The sequence below is a fragment of the Lemur catta genome, chromosome 4 (assembly GCF_020740605.2).
Source record: "Lemur catta isolate mLemCat1 chromosome 4, mLemCat1.pri, whole genome shotgun sequence".
NCBI classification, from domain to species: domain Eukaryota; kingdom Metazoa; phylum Chordata; class Mammalia; order Primates; family Lemuridae; genus Lemur; species Lemur catta.
Genome location: NC_059131.1, coordinates 34,941,884 through 34,961,347, shown reverse-complemented (window position 1 = coordinate 34,961,347; position 19,464 = coordinate 34,941,884). Strand labels below are relative to the sequence as shown.

At 45.1% G+C, this 19,464-nt stretch overlaps 1 protein-coding gene across 4 annotated transcripts; it reads left to right on the top strand.

Annotated features, from left to right (window-relative positions):
- The first annotated feature begins 4,735 nt into the window (after nt 1-4,735).
- On the top strand, nt 4,736-14,593 carry MCFD2 (multiple coagulation factor deficiency 2, ER cargo receptor complex subunit). Of its 4 annotated transcripts, none has more exons than XM_045549546.1 (4): nt 4,736-4,872; nt 10,555-10,715; nt 11,456-11,615; nt 13,080-14,593. In XM_045549546.1, exons 2-4 carry the CDS (start codon nt 10,567-10,569, stop codon nt 13,209-13,211), a joined length of 441 nt encoding a protein of 146 aa, XP_045405502.1. In that variant the 5' UTR covers nt 4,736-4,872; nt 10,555-10,566; the 3' UTR covers nt 13,212-14,593. The 4 variants fall into 4 exon arrangements, with proteins under 4 accessions (XP_045405502.1, XP_045405501.1, XP_045405504.1 ...); XM_045549545.1 differs by lacking the exon at nt 4,736-4,872 and adding an exon at nt 5,038-5,165; XM_045549548.1 differs by lacking the exon at nt 4,736-4,872 and adding an exon at nt 5,038-5,169.
- Nucleotides 14,594-19,464: the final 4,871 nt, after the last annotated feature.

Here is a 19,464-nt window from a genome sequence, read left to right as displayed (position 1 = left end):
TGCAGAAACTGTCCCAAGCCCTCGGTGACTTTGGATTGATAAATTCAGTTCACATTTGAGTCCACATATTGCTTGATCTCTGTATCACTTAGGAATGCTTTGGACTGCAAGTAACTGTCTTAGCGTGGCTTAAACAAATACAACTCTCCCGACCTAACAAGCTACCTGGAGGCAGGCAGCTGCTGGTGCTGTTTTGGCCACTCCGCGGCATTGGGGCAGTCTTTTTGAAGTTCTCCAGAACTTCCTTTCATGGAGGATGACTGCTGAGGCATTGCATCCCCATCCAGAAAAAGAAAGGTCTGCTTTTATCGGAAAAGCAAAGGATTTCCCAAGTTCCATGTATGTATTACACCTAGAACCCTGTCACATGGTCATCTAGCTCCAAAAAAAGATGGAAAAGTTAGTGCTTAATGTTTTTTAGCTTCCACTGTGGAGTGAAGGGGGTCAAAAATTGTAAACTGGGTTGTTACCCAGTGTAATCACCTGTGCAGTTCTCTAGTAACATGAAACTTACGTACACCTCTCTTTCACATATACATATTTTACACGGAATGCACTCACTCTTCCACAAAGGAGATAATGCTAAATTCTCACCTACATATAGCTCCTACGCATAGCTTAGAGTCCAGGTACTCTGTGTAGTGGGCAGGCCCCTCTTTCAGGTACAGATGTGGCTTCTCATGGTCTGGTGATTTAAGCTAAAAAACAAGTTCTTGGCTGGGCACGGTGGCTCATGCCTGTAATTCTAGCACTCTGGGAGGCCGAGGCGGGCAGATCCTTTGAGCTCAGGAGTTCGAGACCAGCCTGAGCAAGAGCAAGACCCCCTCTCTACTAAAAATAGAAAGAAATTAGATGGACAACTATATATATAGAGAGAGAGAAAAAAAAAAATTAGCCAGGCATGGTGGCACATACCTGTAATCCCAGCTACTAGGGAGGCTGAGGCAGAAGGATTCCTTGAGCCGAGGAGTCTGAGCTGGGCTGATGCCACGGCACTCTAGCCCAGGCAACAGAGTGACACTCTGTCTCAAAGAAAAAAAACAAAACAAAACAAAAAAACCCCCAACAAGTTCTTTTCTAAAATGAAAAAGATGAAAAGTACCAAGTAGTGGGGAGGGGGTGGAACAACAGAACTCCCATATGCTCCTGCTGGAGTTTATCTTGACACAATCACTTGGAAAAATTTTTGGCAGTATCTAGATTGTAGAATGTGTCTTTTGTTGCACCTAACAGCAACGTCAACAGTTGTGCAACAAAAGACACATTCTATAATGTTCAAAGTAGCATTATTTGTAATAGCCTGTCTTAGTCCATTTTCTGTTGTTTATAACAGAATACTTGAAACTGGGTAATTTATAAAGAAAAGGAGTTTCTTTCTTACAGTTATGGAGGCTTAGAAGTCCAAAGTTGAGGGGCCACATCTAGTGAGGCCTTCTTGCTGATGGGAACTCTGCAGAGTCCTGAGGCAGTGCAGGGCATCACATGGTGACGGGGCTGAGAACATTAGTTCAGGTCTCTCTTCCTCTTCTTATAAAGCCACGAGTCCCATTCCTGTGATAAGCGATTAATCCATTAACCTGTTAGTCCATGAATGGATGAATCCACTCATGAGGGTGGAGCCTTCATGATCCAATTTCCTCTTAAAGGTCCCACCTTTCAATACTGACACCTTGGAAATTAAATTTCAACATGAGTTTTGGAGGGGACAAATATTCAAACCATAGCATAGCCTAAAACTGGAAATCACCTAGGTGTCCATCAATGCTAGAATAAATAATGTGAATATAGTATATATCAACACAATGGAATAGCACACCAAAATGAAAATAAATGATCTAAAATTATGCCCAACATGGATGAATCTCAAAATAAAGTTGAGTAAAAGAAGCCATAGACAAGTATGTACACTGTGATTCTATTTATATAAAATACAAAAACAGTTAAAATTGGTCTGTGGTGTTAAAAGTCAGGACACCAGGTCCCTTTAGGGGAGAAGGTGGTGTTTGCAAGACAGCACAACAGGGACTCCGAGGGTGAGGGTGTTGTTCTGTTTCTTGATCTGGGTGCTAGTCATATGGAAGTATTCAATTTCTGAAAATTTATTGCACTGTACACTTTTATATATGTGCACTTTTCTCTGTGTATACTATGTAACAATAAAATGTAAAAAAAAAAAGCATATTCCATGTACAATGTGAAGAAACAACAGAAGGTTCCATTCAGAGAAAAAAAGAATGGAAAACATAGTGTATCCTGGCCAAAAAACCACATCCAACCCCGCTGGACAGAATAGCAGTTTCTTTTTTTTTTTTTTTTTTTTGAGACAGAGTCTCACTCTGTTGCCCTGGCTAGAGTGCCATGGCATCAGCCTAGCTCACAGCAACCTCAAACTCCTGGGCTCAAGTGATCCTTCTGCCTCAGTCTCTTGAGTAGCTGGGACTACAGGCATGCGCCACCATGCCCGGCTAATTTTTTTATATATATATATATATATACATATATATATATCTTTTAGCAGTCCGTATAATTTCTTTCTATTTTTAGAAAGAAAGTAGAGACGGGGTCTCGCTCTTGCTCAGGCTGGTCTGGAACTCCTGAGCTCAAAGGATCTGCCCGCCTCGGCCTCCCAGAGTGCTAGGATTACAGGCGTGAGCCACCGCGCCCGGCCAGAAATAGCAGTTTCTTCCATGGCAGTGTATTAAGTTCTTGGTTGGAGAATTGGAAGCCCTGCCCTTGTTTTTTCCTTTGGTTATATAGAATCCACACCTTTTGCATCCCACTCCCTGTTGGAGGGAACTCTGGGGTTCAGGGATTGTAATAAAGTTGAACAGCAACAGACTGCTGTTGACTGGCCTTGAGATTTTAGGGACACAGGCTTCCCTCAATCATTTGTTAGACTTCTGGTCAATTCCATTTATAGTAAGCCCAATCAAATAACTTATCTAAAGGGTCTTCAAATTGTTTTTATTAAATAGGTTTTCAATTTATGTTTTCCAAATAAGTAACATACTTATACAGTTTAAAAAATCAAAGCAATACTAAAAGGTGTAAATCGAAGTCTTATTCTCACTCCTGTTCTCATCCACCCTGGACAATTCAAAACAACAGCTGAAAAAAGAGATGCCACCTAAAGGCCATCTGGCTATCTGGGGCTTCCATCTTACCTCCTAATAAAGCTGCCTCTTCTCTCTCTCCACTTGTACTGTTTCAACTTAGATACACAAAATAAATGGGGTATTTCAACCCAGAGAGGCTCCAAGTTATGGGACTCTTGGCCAATTTAAATTGCTTCTAAATGATATCTAAAGCATAGGACTAATGAAGTCACATAGGGAGAGTGGGTAGAGAAGGTGACTCAGGACAGATCCCTGAGCACTTTGATAGTTGTATGTCAAGCAGAGGATGAGAAGCCAGTTAAAGAGCCCAAGAAAGAATACCCAGTGAGGTAGGAGGACCAAGAGTGTGTGCTGTCAGAAAACAAGGGAAGAAAATGTTTCAAAGTGGAAGTGACAAAACAGTGTTGAGAGGGCAGGTAAAATAAAAACACTGAACAAAGAGACCACTGGATTTGTATGGAGATTTCAGTTTCAGTAGCAGAGAGGGGAAGAAACCAGAAAGCAATCTTATATGATCTGGTAGAGAGGGAGCAGTTGTTTACTCAAGAGAGAGATGACAGAGGATAATATCCATAGAAAAAGTGGATGCATTGATTAAATAGAATGAGGACACTTTATCCATCTAACAGGCACTGAGCTTCTTGAAGCAACCATGTGTTCTTTGTCTCTCTAGTAGCTCCTAAAACAGTGCCTAGTACATAGAAGTTACTCACAAAATGTTACTGAATTAATGAATAAATGAACAAAGGAAAGGATGGGTGCGTGGATGGACAGATGGATGAATGGCAGGTGCAGGGTGGGTGAATGAACTAATCAAATTAACCCAAACTTCACAGTAAGAAAAGGAGAGAGGGGCTTGAATTCATAGGGTCTCTTCAGAACTTAGGGATTCTGAGACTTTTCTCTGGGATAGAGTTGACAGATTTCAACCTCAGATGAAGGTGGGAGAATAGATGAGGCAGTCAATAGCAGTGGTGTTGGCCAACTTTCAAGGCACTGGTCTATTAAAGCACACTGCAAGAAGGGTTCTAGGATCATCTACCTACTTAACCATTTTCTCTCTGTCTCTCCTTTTCTGGATCCAGACTCATGAAAAACGATTATGTATTTTATTGACACAAATGGGAGAAGGGATTTAAAAAATGACAGTCCTACGTGCCTTTATCCATCTGGTCAATAGATACTTACTGAATGACAATCTTGTATAGCAAAGTTGTAAGGGCAGGATTATATAGGGATTATCTATTCGTTTCCTTTATTTGTTCTTGGGCCTGTTTTTAAGTGCTTTGTCTTCTCTTGAATGATTCACGAACTGTACAGATGGTAGTATTTGAACTGGGTCGCCCTTAAAGTGTTGGTGACACTCGTACGTGGAAGTGAATGGGACTGAGCTGACACACTGTGGAATGGAGCAAGGAACTGGAAGCAGGCAATCTTGAAAACGCAGGATCTAAGGTCGGCTCCAGCATCTTCTAGCCTTTTCATTAAGAGAGAAATTAGGATTCCTGCCATCTTTCTTCCCAACCTGCAGTTGGAAGAACCACAGGACCTGAACCAAAGAACCGGTATAGGTGAGCGGGAGGAGGCGCTGGAAGCCGGCTCTGGAGTCCGCCCCATCCGGATCCGCCATCCCACGTCCCACGTCGAACTAGGTTCCTGAGGGCTTCCGGAGTTGCCTGGCAAAGTGCCGGGCCCCTAAGGCTTCCAGGGGCCCACCAGCCCAGGCTGGAGCCCGGTGTCGCCCTCGGGAAGGCAGGTAGAGAACCAAGTCTGCCCGGGCGGCGCTGGGCGCGGGCCCGCTACACGTGTACTCACGGGAGCCGTCCACTCCGCCGGCCGCGGGACAGGGGGCGGGACCCCTCGGCGCCAATGGGCGGGCTGCGGGGAGTGCGCGTGCGCAGGGCGGGCCGAAGGGGTGGGGCGGAGCCAAGGAAGATCGTTCTGGGGACGGGGTCTGACGAGGCTCATGCCGGAGGGCTTCGCGTCTGCGGCGGGGACCGTGAGAGTGAGCTGACCGGCTAGCGGCGGAGCCCGACCCTGGCGGCGGAGGTCTGTGAGTGGCACTGAGTCGTCGCAGCGGGACGGGATCCCGGTGTCCCTTTTGGATGCTCGGGCTCAGGATGGGAGGCAGGAGTGGTCTGGGCTGGGGGCTCGGCCCCCCGGCCGGCTCGGGACGCTCAGCCGGCTAAGAGCACGGCCTGTCTCCGGGGGCGGAGTCCCGTGTCCCGCCGCGCGCTTTGGAGCCAGACAGGTCTGGCCGGCCGATCTTCTCCGTCTTCGTTGGCCCCTGGGGCCCCCAGGACCTGCCTGTGGGACCGGCTGTGCCGGGTGGATACTGCCCCTGGGCGGGTCCAAAAGCGCTTGGGCCAGAGGCGTTAGTCTCCCCCATCTTCCTCGGGGGGAGACCACGGGTCCTGTCCGCCCCGGGAGAAGTTGGCTGGGCTGTGATGGGGCAGGGGAGTGGGAAGGCGCGGGAAGCTGATTTCCTCTTGTATTCCCTCACCGGGCATTGGCACCGCCATCCACCCAGGTGCCCAAGCCAGAAACCTGGGCATCATTCTCACCTTCTCCCTCCCATGTTGCATGCATCGCAAAGCTGTCTTGGATATGTTCACTTCCCCATTCCCGTCCCTCTGCCCTGCCTAGTTCAGGCCGCTATTTCTCTCTCCTCTGGGCTACCCCAGTAGCTTCCTGACTGATCTCCTGCATCCCTTCTTGATCCTCTGTAGTCTGTTTTGTACAGGGAAGCTAGACCCATGGTCTCAAAACAGAAGTCTGATCATGTCACCAGAACCCTCCCCTCATCCCCTTTCTGGCCTTCAGTGGATTCCCATTGCTCTTCCAAGCTCTTGAACAGGGCTTTTAAAGCCCTTCATGACCTGCCCTCCTTTTCACTTTAGACTCATCTGTCTGCACTGGACAGTGTCTTGAACCATATGGAATCTTTTTTAGTTCCTAGATTGGAACAAATTCCCTCTGGGCTTACATGTTCTTTACAATATGTTCCTTCAGTCTGAGGCACTATCCTTTGGTTGAAATAATCCTTATCCTTCATATGTCACTTGAGGTGTGAGTTTGGGCTTCTGGGGTATACGATGCGTGTCTATTTACTGGTCTCACTTTTCCACCAGGCCATATTCTCTATGAGAGGAGTCTGTCTGGATCATAGTACTAACCTCAGTACCTTGAGCTGTTAGTATTATTGGGATGTTAGTATGTTAGTTAAATGTATAAATGAAGCATAGCTGCTCCTTGGGCTCCCCAAATGAACAAATAGATCAAGGTATTAAATGCCTGCTTTTTCAGAACAATTCTCAACCTTCAGCCCGTGTAGAAGTTTCTTTAGCCTAGAAACTTGGTTATTTTCTTGCCTTCAGTCCAGGACCATGACAGGGATAAATGGGAAAGTAACAGAGTTTTTCTTTGGCATTGGCTCTGGGTACAGGAAGTCTGGATGCTGATGAGTTTGGCTGCTTGGAGTTTGAATTCTTTTTTTTGAGATAGGGTCTCGCTCTGTTGCCTGGGCTAGAGTGCAGTGGTGTCATCATAGCCTACTGCAACCTCAAACTCCTGTGCTTAAGTAATCCTTCTGCCTCAGCTTCCTGAGCAGCTGGGACAACAGGTGCATGTCACCATGCCCTGCTAATTTTCTTACTTTTGGTAGAGATGGGATCTCACAATGTTGCTCAGGCTGGTCTCAAACTCCAGGCTTCAAGCAATCCTCCCGCCTCAGCTTCCCAAAGTGCTAGGATTATAGGACCACACCTCTCTCAGTTTGAATTCTTAACCGAGGATCCTGAGCCTGGGAGAAAAGCTGCTACCAGCTGCTGGCAGGAAGGCTGGCTCTAAACTCTTATGTGCTGATAGGGCTAATGACACACTGAGAGGAAAGGGTGGGCCAAACCACTGGAGGGAGGGAAGTTCCAGTTTAGGCTACATCCACTGTGATAGGGAATAATACTCCTAGGTGCCAGGACCCACTGCCAGGGCTCAGTAGGGTACATGAGAGAGAAGGCAGGGTCCTGGCTCTGCCAGGGAGGAAAAGAGAAAAACGGAAAAGGAGAACAGTATGTGACTGTATATCGAGGTCAAGTGAATATGAGAGGTTGCAGACTGAGGTCAGAGAAGGGAGCAATTGGTATTGGCTGGAAGAATCCCCAGTTGACATTTGAAGGAAGGGAAAGGACAGACAGGCGGAGCAAAGGCTGCGGGACAGGAAAAGCTGCTGAGCAGGAGAGGAACCTTGTTAGAGCCAGGGCACTACTGGAGATCCAATACTTCCCTGCCAGGACTGTCGCTGCTCCCTGTGAGGGGTGTCTCTAGGCATGGGTTCTGTTCTGAAGTCCCTTTGCAGAAATCTCTCTTCCCTTGGATTTTTCTCCAACCTGACCTTTATAATTTTCTGAACAAGGCCATTGAGCTCTGGAACTCCTGAGGTTTATCTTCAGGCTGTTTGCCCATGGCCTTGAGCTAAGTAGTTGGAGTGTGGATGATGCAACTTGTTCTTTGGGCAGGAGGGGGTTGCTTATGTTTCCTTTTGACTGTGAGCAGTTTAGTTTGTTAGGTGGCAGTTGGATTCCTTGTTTTCAATGCAGCACTTGGAGGGATTTTTTTCTTTGTGTTATAGGTTTCGTTTTGTTGTGTTCTGATGGCTAGAAACCTGTTAACAACAAACCAGAGTGGGATGAGTTCAAAAGAATGGTTCTTGGCCTTTATCCTGCCTCCTTTGAAGAAGGGATAACTTGGACCCACAGTTACTGTATGATTAGTGACTTGGTTGCTTTTTGCTGTTATCTGAATAGAACCCCCTACCCCTACCTTCACACACACACACCAAATTGATATGCTAAGCATCAAACCACATCGTTAGAAGAAATGCTGCCATGAGTTCAGTGATTACTCAGTTCAACTGTCTTTCTAATAGACATCTCCAAAAGAAAAGTTTTATTCTCAGTTACATCAACATTGAAACTTGGCAGCACGTCTGAAAAGGTCATAATCCCCCCAGCTCTCCAAGGACCATGGCAGCCTCTGTGCCAGGCTCTGTGCCCACTGCTGGGAGTGTGGATTCAGTCCCTGCCCTCTCATGGCCTAGTCCAGCAAGGGGCATTAACAGGTAATCAGACAGTTTTCAAGAATTCGTTCATAGCTGTCATCAGTGATGGACAGGAGCCTTCTGAAGGCCAGGACTTGGTAGCTTATGGGAAGAATACCTCAGCCAGCCTTGGAATTGAAGGAGTCTTGCTGGAGAAAGAGACATTTCATGTCAATGATTCTGAAAAGCTTGGGAGGAACCGGATTCCGTTCTCTGGTCCCTCATGTCCCAGAACTCTAAGATTTGTGATCAGAACAAGTTCTGTTCTGGCCTAGGCAGTCACTGCTAGGAGTAACTTGAGACCTTGTTTGCTAGTACAAGGTACAGTGGCAGTGGCCTTGTCAGGGTCTAACCCTTTTATTTAGTAAAATTGGAAGTGTAGTTTCTAGCTGTTTCTGAATTATTTTCCAGAGATAAGAACTAACTAAAAATACCTTTTAAAAATCCCATCTACATTGTATTGGAACAAAATTATAGGATAGATTACATTACATACATATTTGCGAAGAAAAATATGTTTATAGTAGAAATTTTAAAAGCGATTGAAAAAAAGTCACAATCCTAATCTTACGACTCAAGATAATCTTTGTTAACAGTTTTAGTCATTGTTTCATATGTGAAATATGCATAATTTTTTTTATTTTACAAAACCAAATTATTCTTTGTAGACTTTTGCAGCCTGTTCATATTGAACATCTTTTCCTATCATTAAGTATGACATATTTCATTTTGATGTTACTGTTTAGTGGTAAGACTAGATGCTGCTGTTTAGCAACCTGAAAGTTACACTACACTCCCAGTGACTAGTGTCCCCTTTAAGGGGGCCGTAGGAAGTAACACTACTAATGGGCAAAATGGGTTTGGGAAATTTTTCTAAACATTGTAGTGTGGCATACTCTCAGGGTCCTACCTGAGAGCCTTTCAGGGTGGGTGGGGAGGGCTCGAGCACCTCTGCTTCCAAGCCCCACCCTCAGCCCCAGGCGCAGAGAGTAGAGACAGCAGCAGCTTCTGAGCTGAGCTCTGTGTGGTGTGTGAGGGATGACCAGTACCTTGTGCTTCCTCTCCACTGCTGTAGGTTTGGGGCTGTGCGCTACAATTGGCCCATTAGAAATCACTGGCCCTTGTTATCGGGCAGAATCTGTTCTTATTTTGGGGAAGCGAATGTCAGGTCTTTGTTTTTGCATTAATATGTAGGTCTCCTGGCTGTCCTTCACCTTCTTTTTTGAGGTCAGTCTGTAAGCCCAAGGTAGGACCAGGACTTTCAGTTCAACCAACAGTTACTGAAGGCCTGCCTGACCCTGGGTGGGGAATACTGAAGGAGATAAAGTACTCCCTGCCCTCAGGGAGCTTGCTCTGTGGCTGACTGTGTTGCCTTGCTGACCAGAATTCCAAGTGTAGCCACACCCTGGGAGTACTTGCTGGAATCCTAATTTGTCTGTAACTTTCCTTTCTAGTACTTTCTCACATGGTTGCGTTACTTGCTGCTGTCACGGCACTGGGAGTGGAAGATGAGTGTATTCTTCTCCGTGTCCCCTGCTGCAGACCTTGGTCTGACCCTCTTACCGCTACCATGTTCCTGCGTCTGGTCCTGTCTTTGTCACTTCGTACCTTCCCCACTGTGTGCCCAGATGAGTCATTCTGAAGCCAAGCTCTGATCCCATCTCTTGTTCACATATTGTTAGTGACTCCCCATTTATCCTCAGGGAGTGTCAAGTCCCTGGCCTGTGTGCAAAGCCATGTCCACTACAGCCTGTTCGACCTTTGCAGCCCACCCCTGTTCTGTCTGCTTCATACCCTCTAGGCTTCAGCCCTACTCAACCACTGGTAGTTCCTTTCCCACTTGAGGGCACCTGCCACTCTGCTCCCACATTCCCGTTGTCCCCGCACAGCTGTCCAGGCCAGCTGAAGTGTCCCACCAGTTCTGTCAGCCTTTTCTTATTTTCCTTCACCCAGAGGAAACTTCTTCCCTTGGACTCCCAGAGGGCTTTTCCTTCCTCTAGGACACCTCACTTTCTGCCTTTCTTTGTGCTCTTGGTAGAAAGCATTTCTGTCAGTGGACTGTGAGTTTCTGGTAGGTAGGAATAATCTTTGAATCCCTTTAAGCTCTCACAGAGTTTCTGGGCACTCTGAAGGTGCTTCAGGAAACGTCATTGGAGAGATGGGGACTTGGAGTGCCCAGGGTCATCCCACAGTCTAGTAGCAGACCTGGCTGTGGGCTAGTTCGACGTGCTCTCCTCCCTAACCTCTCTGCTCCCTCAGGTTTCCCAGGAGCATACTGTGACAAGTCTTGAAAGAAACCTTCACTGTGTTGCTCTGTGTTCATCTGTGATTCCCATCTCACAGACACTGGTGACCATGAGATCCCTGCGGCTGCTGAGAACCCCCTTCCTGTGCGGCCTGCTCTGGGCCTTCTGTGCCCCAGGTGCCAGGGCTGAGGGGCCTGGGCCCGGCTCCCCCCATCCCAGCAGTGTGGGCCTGGATAAGAACGCCGTGCATGACCAAGAGTACGTATTCAGCCGGGGCTGTGGGCTGGGGGGCCTCTCCTCCACCTGGCAGCTGCGGCCAGCTGTGAGGGCATGCTCACTCCTCCTTTCCTTCCCCCTATTTACATGGCTCCTAGACATTGTTCAAGGGTGATATTTATTCCTTATAGCCCCCTGTAAGCCAGGTGTTCTGTTTTCATCATCCTATCACAGGTGGAGGATCTTGAGGCCCAAATGGGATAAATGCCTTGTCAGAATCCAGTCTCTCTCTCTTTTAGCACAGATGGACACACACACACACACACAGTATTAATAGTAATGGCAGAATCCAGAAAATAACTAAGGTTTCTTGGCTCTAACAAGACCTTTCTTTAAATTGACACATTCAAACATAGAATCATTTGTTGCAGCTTCTGTCCTGGGCCAGTTGGCCTCATATGTTTTACTTTGTTATCCTTGAATTATTTTTAAAAATATATTTTTTTAATTGATGGCCCCAAAATGCTACAGCAAAATTCTAATAATGAAGAGGAAAAAGCACTATAAACTTGCCAGCATAACAGATGAACTGGTTGACTTTTCCCCTACTCCTTTCATGGCCCTGTCTACATATGTCATCCCTGAGTGTGGTCTGCTACTGTTGCTGTTTGTTTTGCTGAGCTGGATGAAGTTTAAGATCTTGAACTTTTCAGAGTCCTTAAGGTTTCAGCATGATCCCAGCGTCTCTGCCAAGTGGTCTGAGTCTGACCGTTCGTTTTTAGGCATATCATGGAGCATCTAGAAGGTGTCATCAACAAACCAGAAGCAGAGATGTCCCCACAAGAACTGCAGCTCCACTATTTCAAAATGCATGATTATGATGGCAACAATTTGCTTGACGGCTTAGAACTCTCCACAGCCATCACTCATGTCCATAAGGAGGTAGGTGCGGCAGTGGCTTGGGAGGGCCATATCTCGGAATGGCTCTGTTTGGTTCCCGATCTTGATGGCCTGTGCTGTCCTTGGCCATCAAGAGCGCTGCTTCTCCTTTCTCTGCTCTGTTCTGCCTCTTCCTAGTCAACGGTCCTTCCTGCAAAGGGTGGCCTGCTGAGGCAGAAGCCCCAGGGCTGGGCACTTGTATCTTTACAAATGCTGCAAGTATTTCTGCTACACACCAGGGTTTGAGAATCAGCGCCTAAAAAGACAGACCACAGTCAAACTGCAGAGCAGGGGAGGAGTTACTTCATTTGCAGAGAATGGTGAATCCAGGACCGAGGGACATGGCAGTTGTTGAGGGTTTGTGTGATACCATACAGTGCTCAGTAGTTTCTGAAGCACTTTCAAGTAGGTTAGAGATCTCGTTGGATCTTTGCAAGAGTCATTGTTACTACTCCCATTTTCTAGGGAGTAGAATGAAATCAAGATCTTGTACCTCCAGATTTCCTGTCACTCCCCTCTGCCACACTGCCCTTTGTCAAGAGGAGGGGAGGCAAAGTTGGTGAGGTGTGTGATCACGCTGGCTGCCAGGAGTGTAGGTTGGGGTTGGCTCGAAGGCAGCAGGGAGTGCTAACAGTTCTGCACAGGAAAATGGCATTGTTTTGGGAAGATTCTTTGCTGTGGGAGGCAAACTGATGGATGTGAGGATGGATGGGAATAGCATTAGGGAGAGGAATTAAGATTCAACAGTCCTGGCAGACGAGGCTGGTGGATATGAGAAATATGGCAGAGGAAGAGCCAGCCACAGATGTGAATGGCCTTAGCTTAGCCCCTGGCGTCGTGAGCCCTGCTGCACCTGCTTCTGGAGCAAGAGAAATACTTTCTCCTCAGAGATCACACAGCAGGTTCTACTGGTTGGCAGTGCCTTCTTCCTCTTGTTTTGATGCCAAGATGTTGTCCAATTGTCACTGTTTTCACTTTATCAAGCAAATTGTGCACAGAGCTGACCCTTGGGAGGGCTTGGGCTTTTCTCTAGGATGGGTTTGTGTTCTTTTCTTTTCTTTTTTTTTGTTTTTGTTTTTTTGACCCTGACATGATTTAGGATAGGATGGATTTGTGTGTCATGGAATCAATGAAACTCATAATTGTCTGTATGGCAGACCCAGCTTTCTACAATGAACATGGGTTGCTTTTGTAATTAGAAAGGGATGAACAGGAATTTTTAAAACAAATAAGCAAGAGCCTAATTTGAAGGGCCTTCTTTTAAGTGGCAAATGTAATTTCTAAATTGGATTATTTTAAATTGATTCTATATCTGATACATAGATTTATGAATGCCTAGAAATAGCTATGTACTATATTGAAAGAGTTTTTGGACATGCATAAGCATGGACATTTTGGACATTAGCTAAGTACTTACTTCTTCCAGTAAATTATGCAACTCATCATTATCTACTTTATATTTTGCAGGAGGGGAGTGAACAGGCACCACTAATGAGCGAAGATGAGCTGATTAACATAATAGATGGTGTTTTGAGAGATGATGACAAGAACAATGATGGATACATTGACTATGCTGAATTTGCAAAATCACTACAGTAAACATTTGGCCATCTCCTAGTTATATGCAAATGTGACCTGTGACAATGTGATTGAACACTTTTGGTAATGCAAAATAACTCATTTTCAACCACTGCTGCAGCATTTGATAAAAACCTGTAGCAATTTGTTACACTGGGGTGAGAAAAAAGTCAAAAGAAATAGAAGAGAAATGGGACATCTTGTACTCCCAAGTACTATTAAATCTCTTATTGGACAGGGCTTGCTTAAAGCCTCTTTTTAAGAATATTGGATAATTGGAGCTGAGTACTCAGGAACTTGACTGTAGTAAAATACTGCTAGTTTCTTAATTTTAATTCATGCTACCTGAGAAGTAAGAAAACAAGCTTTGCCAAGTTGACACACTTTTCAGCACTTTTCAGTAACAGTGAAGGAATGGAGTGAATGCCAAATATTTCCCTTGGGGGGGGGTCCTGTCTCTTCAGGTGAACATGGTCAGTATTCTGTAAATTTCCCCTGGTCTAAATGATTACTTGCTCTGTGCAAGTGGATATTTATTAGGCTATTTCAAAGCCACAGCATATGAAGAATGTCAAATATTGAGTTCAGCTGGCCACAGAGTCTAAGATTTTGTGTCCTCTGGTATTTTGGAAATGATAAACCACTGGCCCAAGTGATTAGCCTTTTTCAGATTTTTCAGTGTTTTATACAAGTACTGCCATGTCCTTCTACTTTATTTCTTTTCTGTCTTCTTTGATCTGGGAGAGACCTTGAATTTAATCATGTTCTCTAATCAGTAGTAAGCTAATCAATGTTTTAGCTTTCTTAATATTTATATTTCATTCTTGTTTGCAGGGTTTTGTTTTGCAGTTTGGGAACTGTCAGGAATGTGAGGACTTGATACAGCAGGGGCAAAACTACTAGCTGGTCTAGCCTAAGTGGGAAGTGACAAGATCATTCACCAAACACAGTGATTAATCTGGTACAACTTCTGTTTAGAAGGAATGTTGTTTAAATTATCTCTTCTAGCCTGAATACATGGATTCTTTTCAAATCAGGAAAGATTTTTAGAAAAAGAAGCCTCAAAACTCTTTAACAGTATGAATCTTGATAGGATTTGAACATGAGAAGCAGTGCAGGGTGTAATTTGGTTTATTGGATGTGACGGACGCTGTCTATAACAGAAAACCCAAAATGGTGGTTGAATGGGAAAAAGAAACTTCATAAAATTTGCTGTAAGATGTATAGAGTCTTATTTTCTTTACTAAAGTATTCTTATAAGAAAACATGTATTTGTAGAAATGGTTTCCTGTGTCAAGTATTTGTGCAATCAGAGCTGACTTGTAAACTATTCTTGTAATATTTCATTATTTTAAAAGATTTATATGATGAATTATGGATATATGACCAATAAAACTGATGAAACAAAACAGAGTAGTTGGCTCTGTGCACATAGGCTGCTTCTGCTACATAAAGGGTTTGATTGTTTGGCTCACGTGTTTATGTGTGTCTGCTGTTACCAGGTCCTGTGACTGTCCTCGGTTGTACCCTGCTCCTTTTGCAGAGGTAAATTAGGCATTTTTCTTCTGAATGAAATCACTTTTGGATCTTTATTCTCCAGCCAAATTCTGATTATGACAACATTCTCTAGTTGACAAGAATACATAGTGTTTTGTTCTTGAGTCTGGCGACTATTTGTTCTTCCCCAGAACATTTAATTAGATAGCATTGTTGAAAACATCCCAGGCCCAAGCAAAACACGCAGTCTTGCCTGGCTTTTGGGAATGACACACTTAGTTGAAAAGGAAGTTACCATTGTCTTTTCTTCCCCCCAAGACCCTTGGACCTTATTCTGTCTCTTCCTCCAGAGCTGCCCCTCTGGATGGATCTGGTGAACAGGGAGGGAGAGAAGTAGGTCTTGAGAAGGTAGAATCACCCCTTTAAATAAACAAGCCTGGAACACCCTCCTCCTCTGTGGCTGGCTGCTCTTTGTAATTACCCCATGCTGGCTTTCGTGGTCCTGTTTATCTGCGTTTCCTTCTAGAAAATTCCCCTGGAGAGGGGCCTGGGACATTAGGGACACAGCATGATTTGCAGTTCCCTGCACACACCCTTTGTCTCCCCTATATGAGGCCTTGGCCTTCTTTCACAGCCTGCATCAAGAATTTTCCAGAATGGCTAAGGAACATCTCTGCACCTCAGTTTCCTTATCTCTAAAATGGGGATAAATCCATTCAGGAGAGGCAGCCTTACATGAAGAAAGAACACAAGCTTTGGACTCAGGCAGACCTCAGTTGAAATCCTAGGCCTGCTACTCCTTAGCTGTCAAGCTTTTAGATTTTAGGTTCCTGTCTAAAAAATAGCTATAATAAAAGTTACCTACAGAGTGGTTAAGAGGATTTAACAAAATGAGAGAAAATAGATAAAGCACCTGGTACAGTGCCTGGCACAGAGCAGGTGCTAGATGAACAGCCATCTCTTCCCCAGCCTGCCTGAAAAGCCCAGGCCCCTTCCTCAGTGAAGAGTGGGGACTGGGAGTCTGTAATGGAACCGATGACTCCTCAGGGGCAGGGGACAAAGGTCTTCTCTGCTGCTTATATTCCTCCATGTGAATGCCGAGGGAATGCATGGATGGATGGATGAATGAATGAATTCTCTCTCAAGGGAGAAACTAAGGGTCTGGTCAAGTGCCCCAGTGAAAAACAGAAAAGCACTGAAGTAGGAGCCAGACCGAAGGAGCTTGCATCTCATCTGGTCTCCTGACAGGTGACTTCAGGGGCCCCTCCTCTGCCTCCACAGAATCCAGAGGTTGCCTGAAGGAATCAAGCTGGAGGAGCTCTCGGCTTGGGAATGCCAGGCAGGAAGAGTAGGGATGAGGGACCGTGCTGAAAACAGAACTGCGGCAAACCGTATGTGATCACGAGCTCCAGAAGGCCAGCAGGCAGGCTCACGTGCCCTGGGAATGGGGTGAAAAAGTTCTTTTTCTGGAGAAACTGAACTGCCTCCAAGAAAGGACCTCCACGCCCTGATGTTTAGGGGTTCCTGTGAAAAATCTGGCTGGCCACCTGCTCCCCCAGTAGAGAAGCCACCAAACTGAGCCTGTCCACACCCTGATAGTGTCTAATCAGCTTGTTCATGTCTACACTTCAATATGAATGGATCCCTTAGGATCATAAGACAGTTGGAGGAACCTTTTAATGTGAAAGAGACAGAAACCAAAACAAACTGAGAAAAGGAGCATTGAGGAAACTGAGATAATGCCAGGATTAGCAGATGCCTTTAAAAAATTATAATCAGTGCCCTCAGAGAAATGAGACTTGATGACATCCATGAAACAAAATTAACATGCCAATAAAAAAGGAACAATTGGAAAAGAAAATCTAGAAATAAAAAATGTGATACCCCTCCCCATGTTTTTCATTAAAAGGGTTAAAACATCAGGTCAGAGAAATCTCCCAGGAAGTAGAACAAAAAGACAAATAACTAGTTGAGTGATAGCAGAGAAAGGATAAGAAAATATGCTCTATTAAGGACTTTCAATATCCAATGAATAGGTGTTATTAGGAAGAGAAAACAGAAAAGGTGATTGGGGGAAGTAAATCAACTCAAACTGGGCTAAGAAACAAGCGAACGGGTAGGGGAGATGGAAAGGTGAGAATTTATTGGTCACGTTACTGAGCTGGCTTCAGACCTGACCCAATTCTGGAGCTTACCTGCTGCCAGGATCTGCCCTCCACCTCCTCCAGATCTGCCCGCTGCTGCCTTAGCTCCCTTCTCAGGTTCCACATGGGGGCAGGACGGCAGCAGCAGCTCCAGAGCATGCGTCTCAGCTTCCAGTCTGTCAGAGAAGAAAGCTCGTCTCTGTGCCCTCTGTCCTAGATGGCTCTATGGCAGAGTGCTAAGAGAACTCTGGCACCAGACTACTTTAAAGAGAATCCTGGTTTTGCCACTGAATAGCTGTGTCACCTGGGCATGTTACTTGATGTCTCTGTGCCTCAGTTTCCTCATCTGACAATAGGGATAATAATGATAGTATCATCTCATCTGGCCACTGTGAGGATTAATTGAGTTAACATATGTAAAACCCTCACAACAGAGCCTGGACAGAGGAGGCACTTTATCAGACTCAGCCAGAATTACTACTCAAGTCCATCCTGAGCCAATTACCGAGGCCAGGGCCATGCCATACGGGCCCGCTGGCTCAGGCCTTGGTCCATGCTGCATCCCCAGTGAGGGGCCGGAGCCCCACTAGTAATGAAATGACTGGCAGTGGGAGGAAGCATGTCAGGGAGGGACATCAGTATCACTTCTAGAAGGGGAGGGTGGAGCTGCTGTGTAGCCTGCCGTAGGGTGATCAGCAATGGACTATTTACTTCTTCCAGAGAGATCTCCTTGCTCCCCACTATCCAGCGGCCGGCCCCATGGCTCTGCTGAGACCATTATCACACTGTATTTGAAGGCACAGGCTTCAGCAGAGCAGTGCAGGGGGCTGTGGGCGCCCTGCCTGTTCCCGCCTGGGCCCCCCCTGCCAGCACGAGGGGGAGCTGTGTTCTTTATTCTGTCAGCACATCATCATCTGATTTTGGCCCCCGACTGCCTGGAATCACTCACACATACCTCCCAAGACCAAACAATCCTTTTCAGACACAGTCCAAACTAAAACCATTTTAGGAAAAAAAAATTCTTCAGCTATGCAAGGCTATGAAAAGGCCATTTGAACCAATCTACACCTCTCGACATCTCAGCCCAAAGTGTCTACACTGGGGTTGCTTCTGCCCAGTCCAGGCATTCGCTAGGAACTCTGGATTCCCCAGGACACTGACAGAGCTCCTCAGGGGGCTGCTTCCTGAGCAATAGGGGAGGTCTGCCTACAAAAGCTGTCACCCACCCAAGTCCCACAGCTCAGAGGAGAGAATGGAACTATGTCAAGAACACACAAGAGAGACTAGAGAAATGAGAAGGTGGGCAAATGGGAAGGTCAGCCGTTTCCTGGTCTGTGGTAAGGACCCAGAGGGTCACCGGGGCACTGAATTGCAGCCAGGGAAGGTCCCCAGGCTGTTGTGTGAGGATAAACCTTTAGCTTTAGCGGGTGGAAGTCAAGGGAGGAGAGTCTGGATGTCAAATGTAACGGAGTTTTACAGTAATGTTCTTGATAACATATAAATGTGACATCTTCTCTTTCCCACTCTGTGCTTGACTATACAACTGTAATTCACTCTCTCGCTTCTGGTGCTATAGGAATAAAATGCTGGTATTTTATTATGAAAATAATACGTCTTCATTAAAGGTAATTTGAAAATACAGAATAGACAATAGTCTCCTTGTTCGATGCAGCCCCTGAATTATGTTGTACCTCCTTTTGATCTTTTTTTCTGATTCTTTTTTGCTTTTTACATAGTTGTAATCATGATATTTATGCAGTTTTATGGTTTTTTAAATCAAAGGCATGCTCATGCATAAAGCCTTTTCTATTTTTACTGTTATTTCTTGAGGAAATTGAATTACTGAGGTTTGAGCAACTTTAAGCCTTGGTAAATATTGCTAAATTGTTGTCCCAAAGAATTGTGCTAATTAATACCTCATTCACATGGTATATAAGGAGCCTATTTCCTTTAGCTACACTTATAGCATATCCTAACAAGTTTCCCTAAACGTAGAACAACCAGACATTAGTGCTTTTAAATGTTTGGTCAAAGTAGCACTCTATACACTAGTACTACACATATCTAGCATTTTATTCAGTTGTGTGTTTGTCCATTTGCTGATTAATTAATTGGAATTTATTGTGTGTCATGTAACTTAACTTCTTCGGTCTAGGTTCTGAATTTAAATACCTTCTGAAGAAGAGAAAAAGAAGAAAGCCTTTATGATTATGCCAGGCTTCCCCTAAGAATACTGTCATCAGAGGACATAGACGTGTTTTTGCACAGCATCTTCAATAAAAACAAGAGCTAAATCACATTTCTACCTCAGGAGGGAACGCATTATATTAATAACTCAACCAAATATCTAACATTTCAACTAGGGAATTAATAGTAGAAACTATGACCATTACGTTTAAACTTTTTTGATGTTAAAAACAAACAGGACTTCTACTTCTGGGAAGATGGAGTAGGTGCAGGTCTCCCTATTTCTCTCAACAAGAGCAGCAAAACCCCTGGGCATTATCCATGAAACAAACATAAAAAGATTCTGAAAAGTAGAGAAAAGAGGGCAGACTGGCTAGGGACCTTGGGACCTAAGCAACGACATGGTGGTGAGTTATCTGGGTTTTCTTTTTGCCTCAGACATCTAG

What these genes read in the sequence shown, in the direction of transcription:
- MCFD2 (XM_045549546.1), top strand. Translation starts at nt 10,567, where the DNA reads ATGAGATCCCTGCGGCTGCTGAGAACCCCCTTCCTGTGCGGCCTGCTC. An exon ending in AACGCCGTGCATGACCAAGA is followed by an intron (nt 10,716 to 11,455) that starts GTACGTATTCAG and finishes GTTCGTTTTTAG; the next exon opens with GCATATCATGGAGCATCTAG. An exon ending in TCACTCATGTCCATAAGGAG is followed by an intron (nt 11,616 to 13,079) that starts GTAGGTGCGGCA and finishes TATATTTTGCAG; the next exon opens with GAGGGGAGTGAACAGGCACC.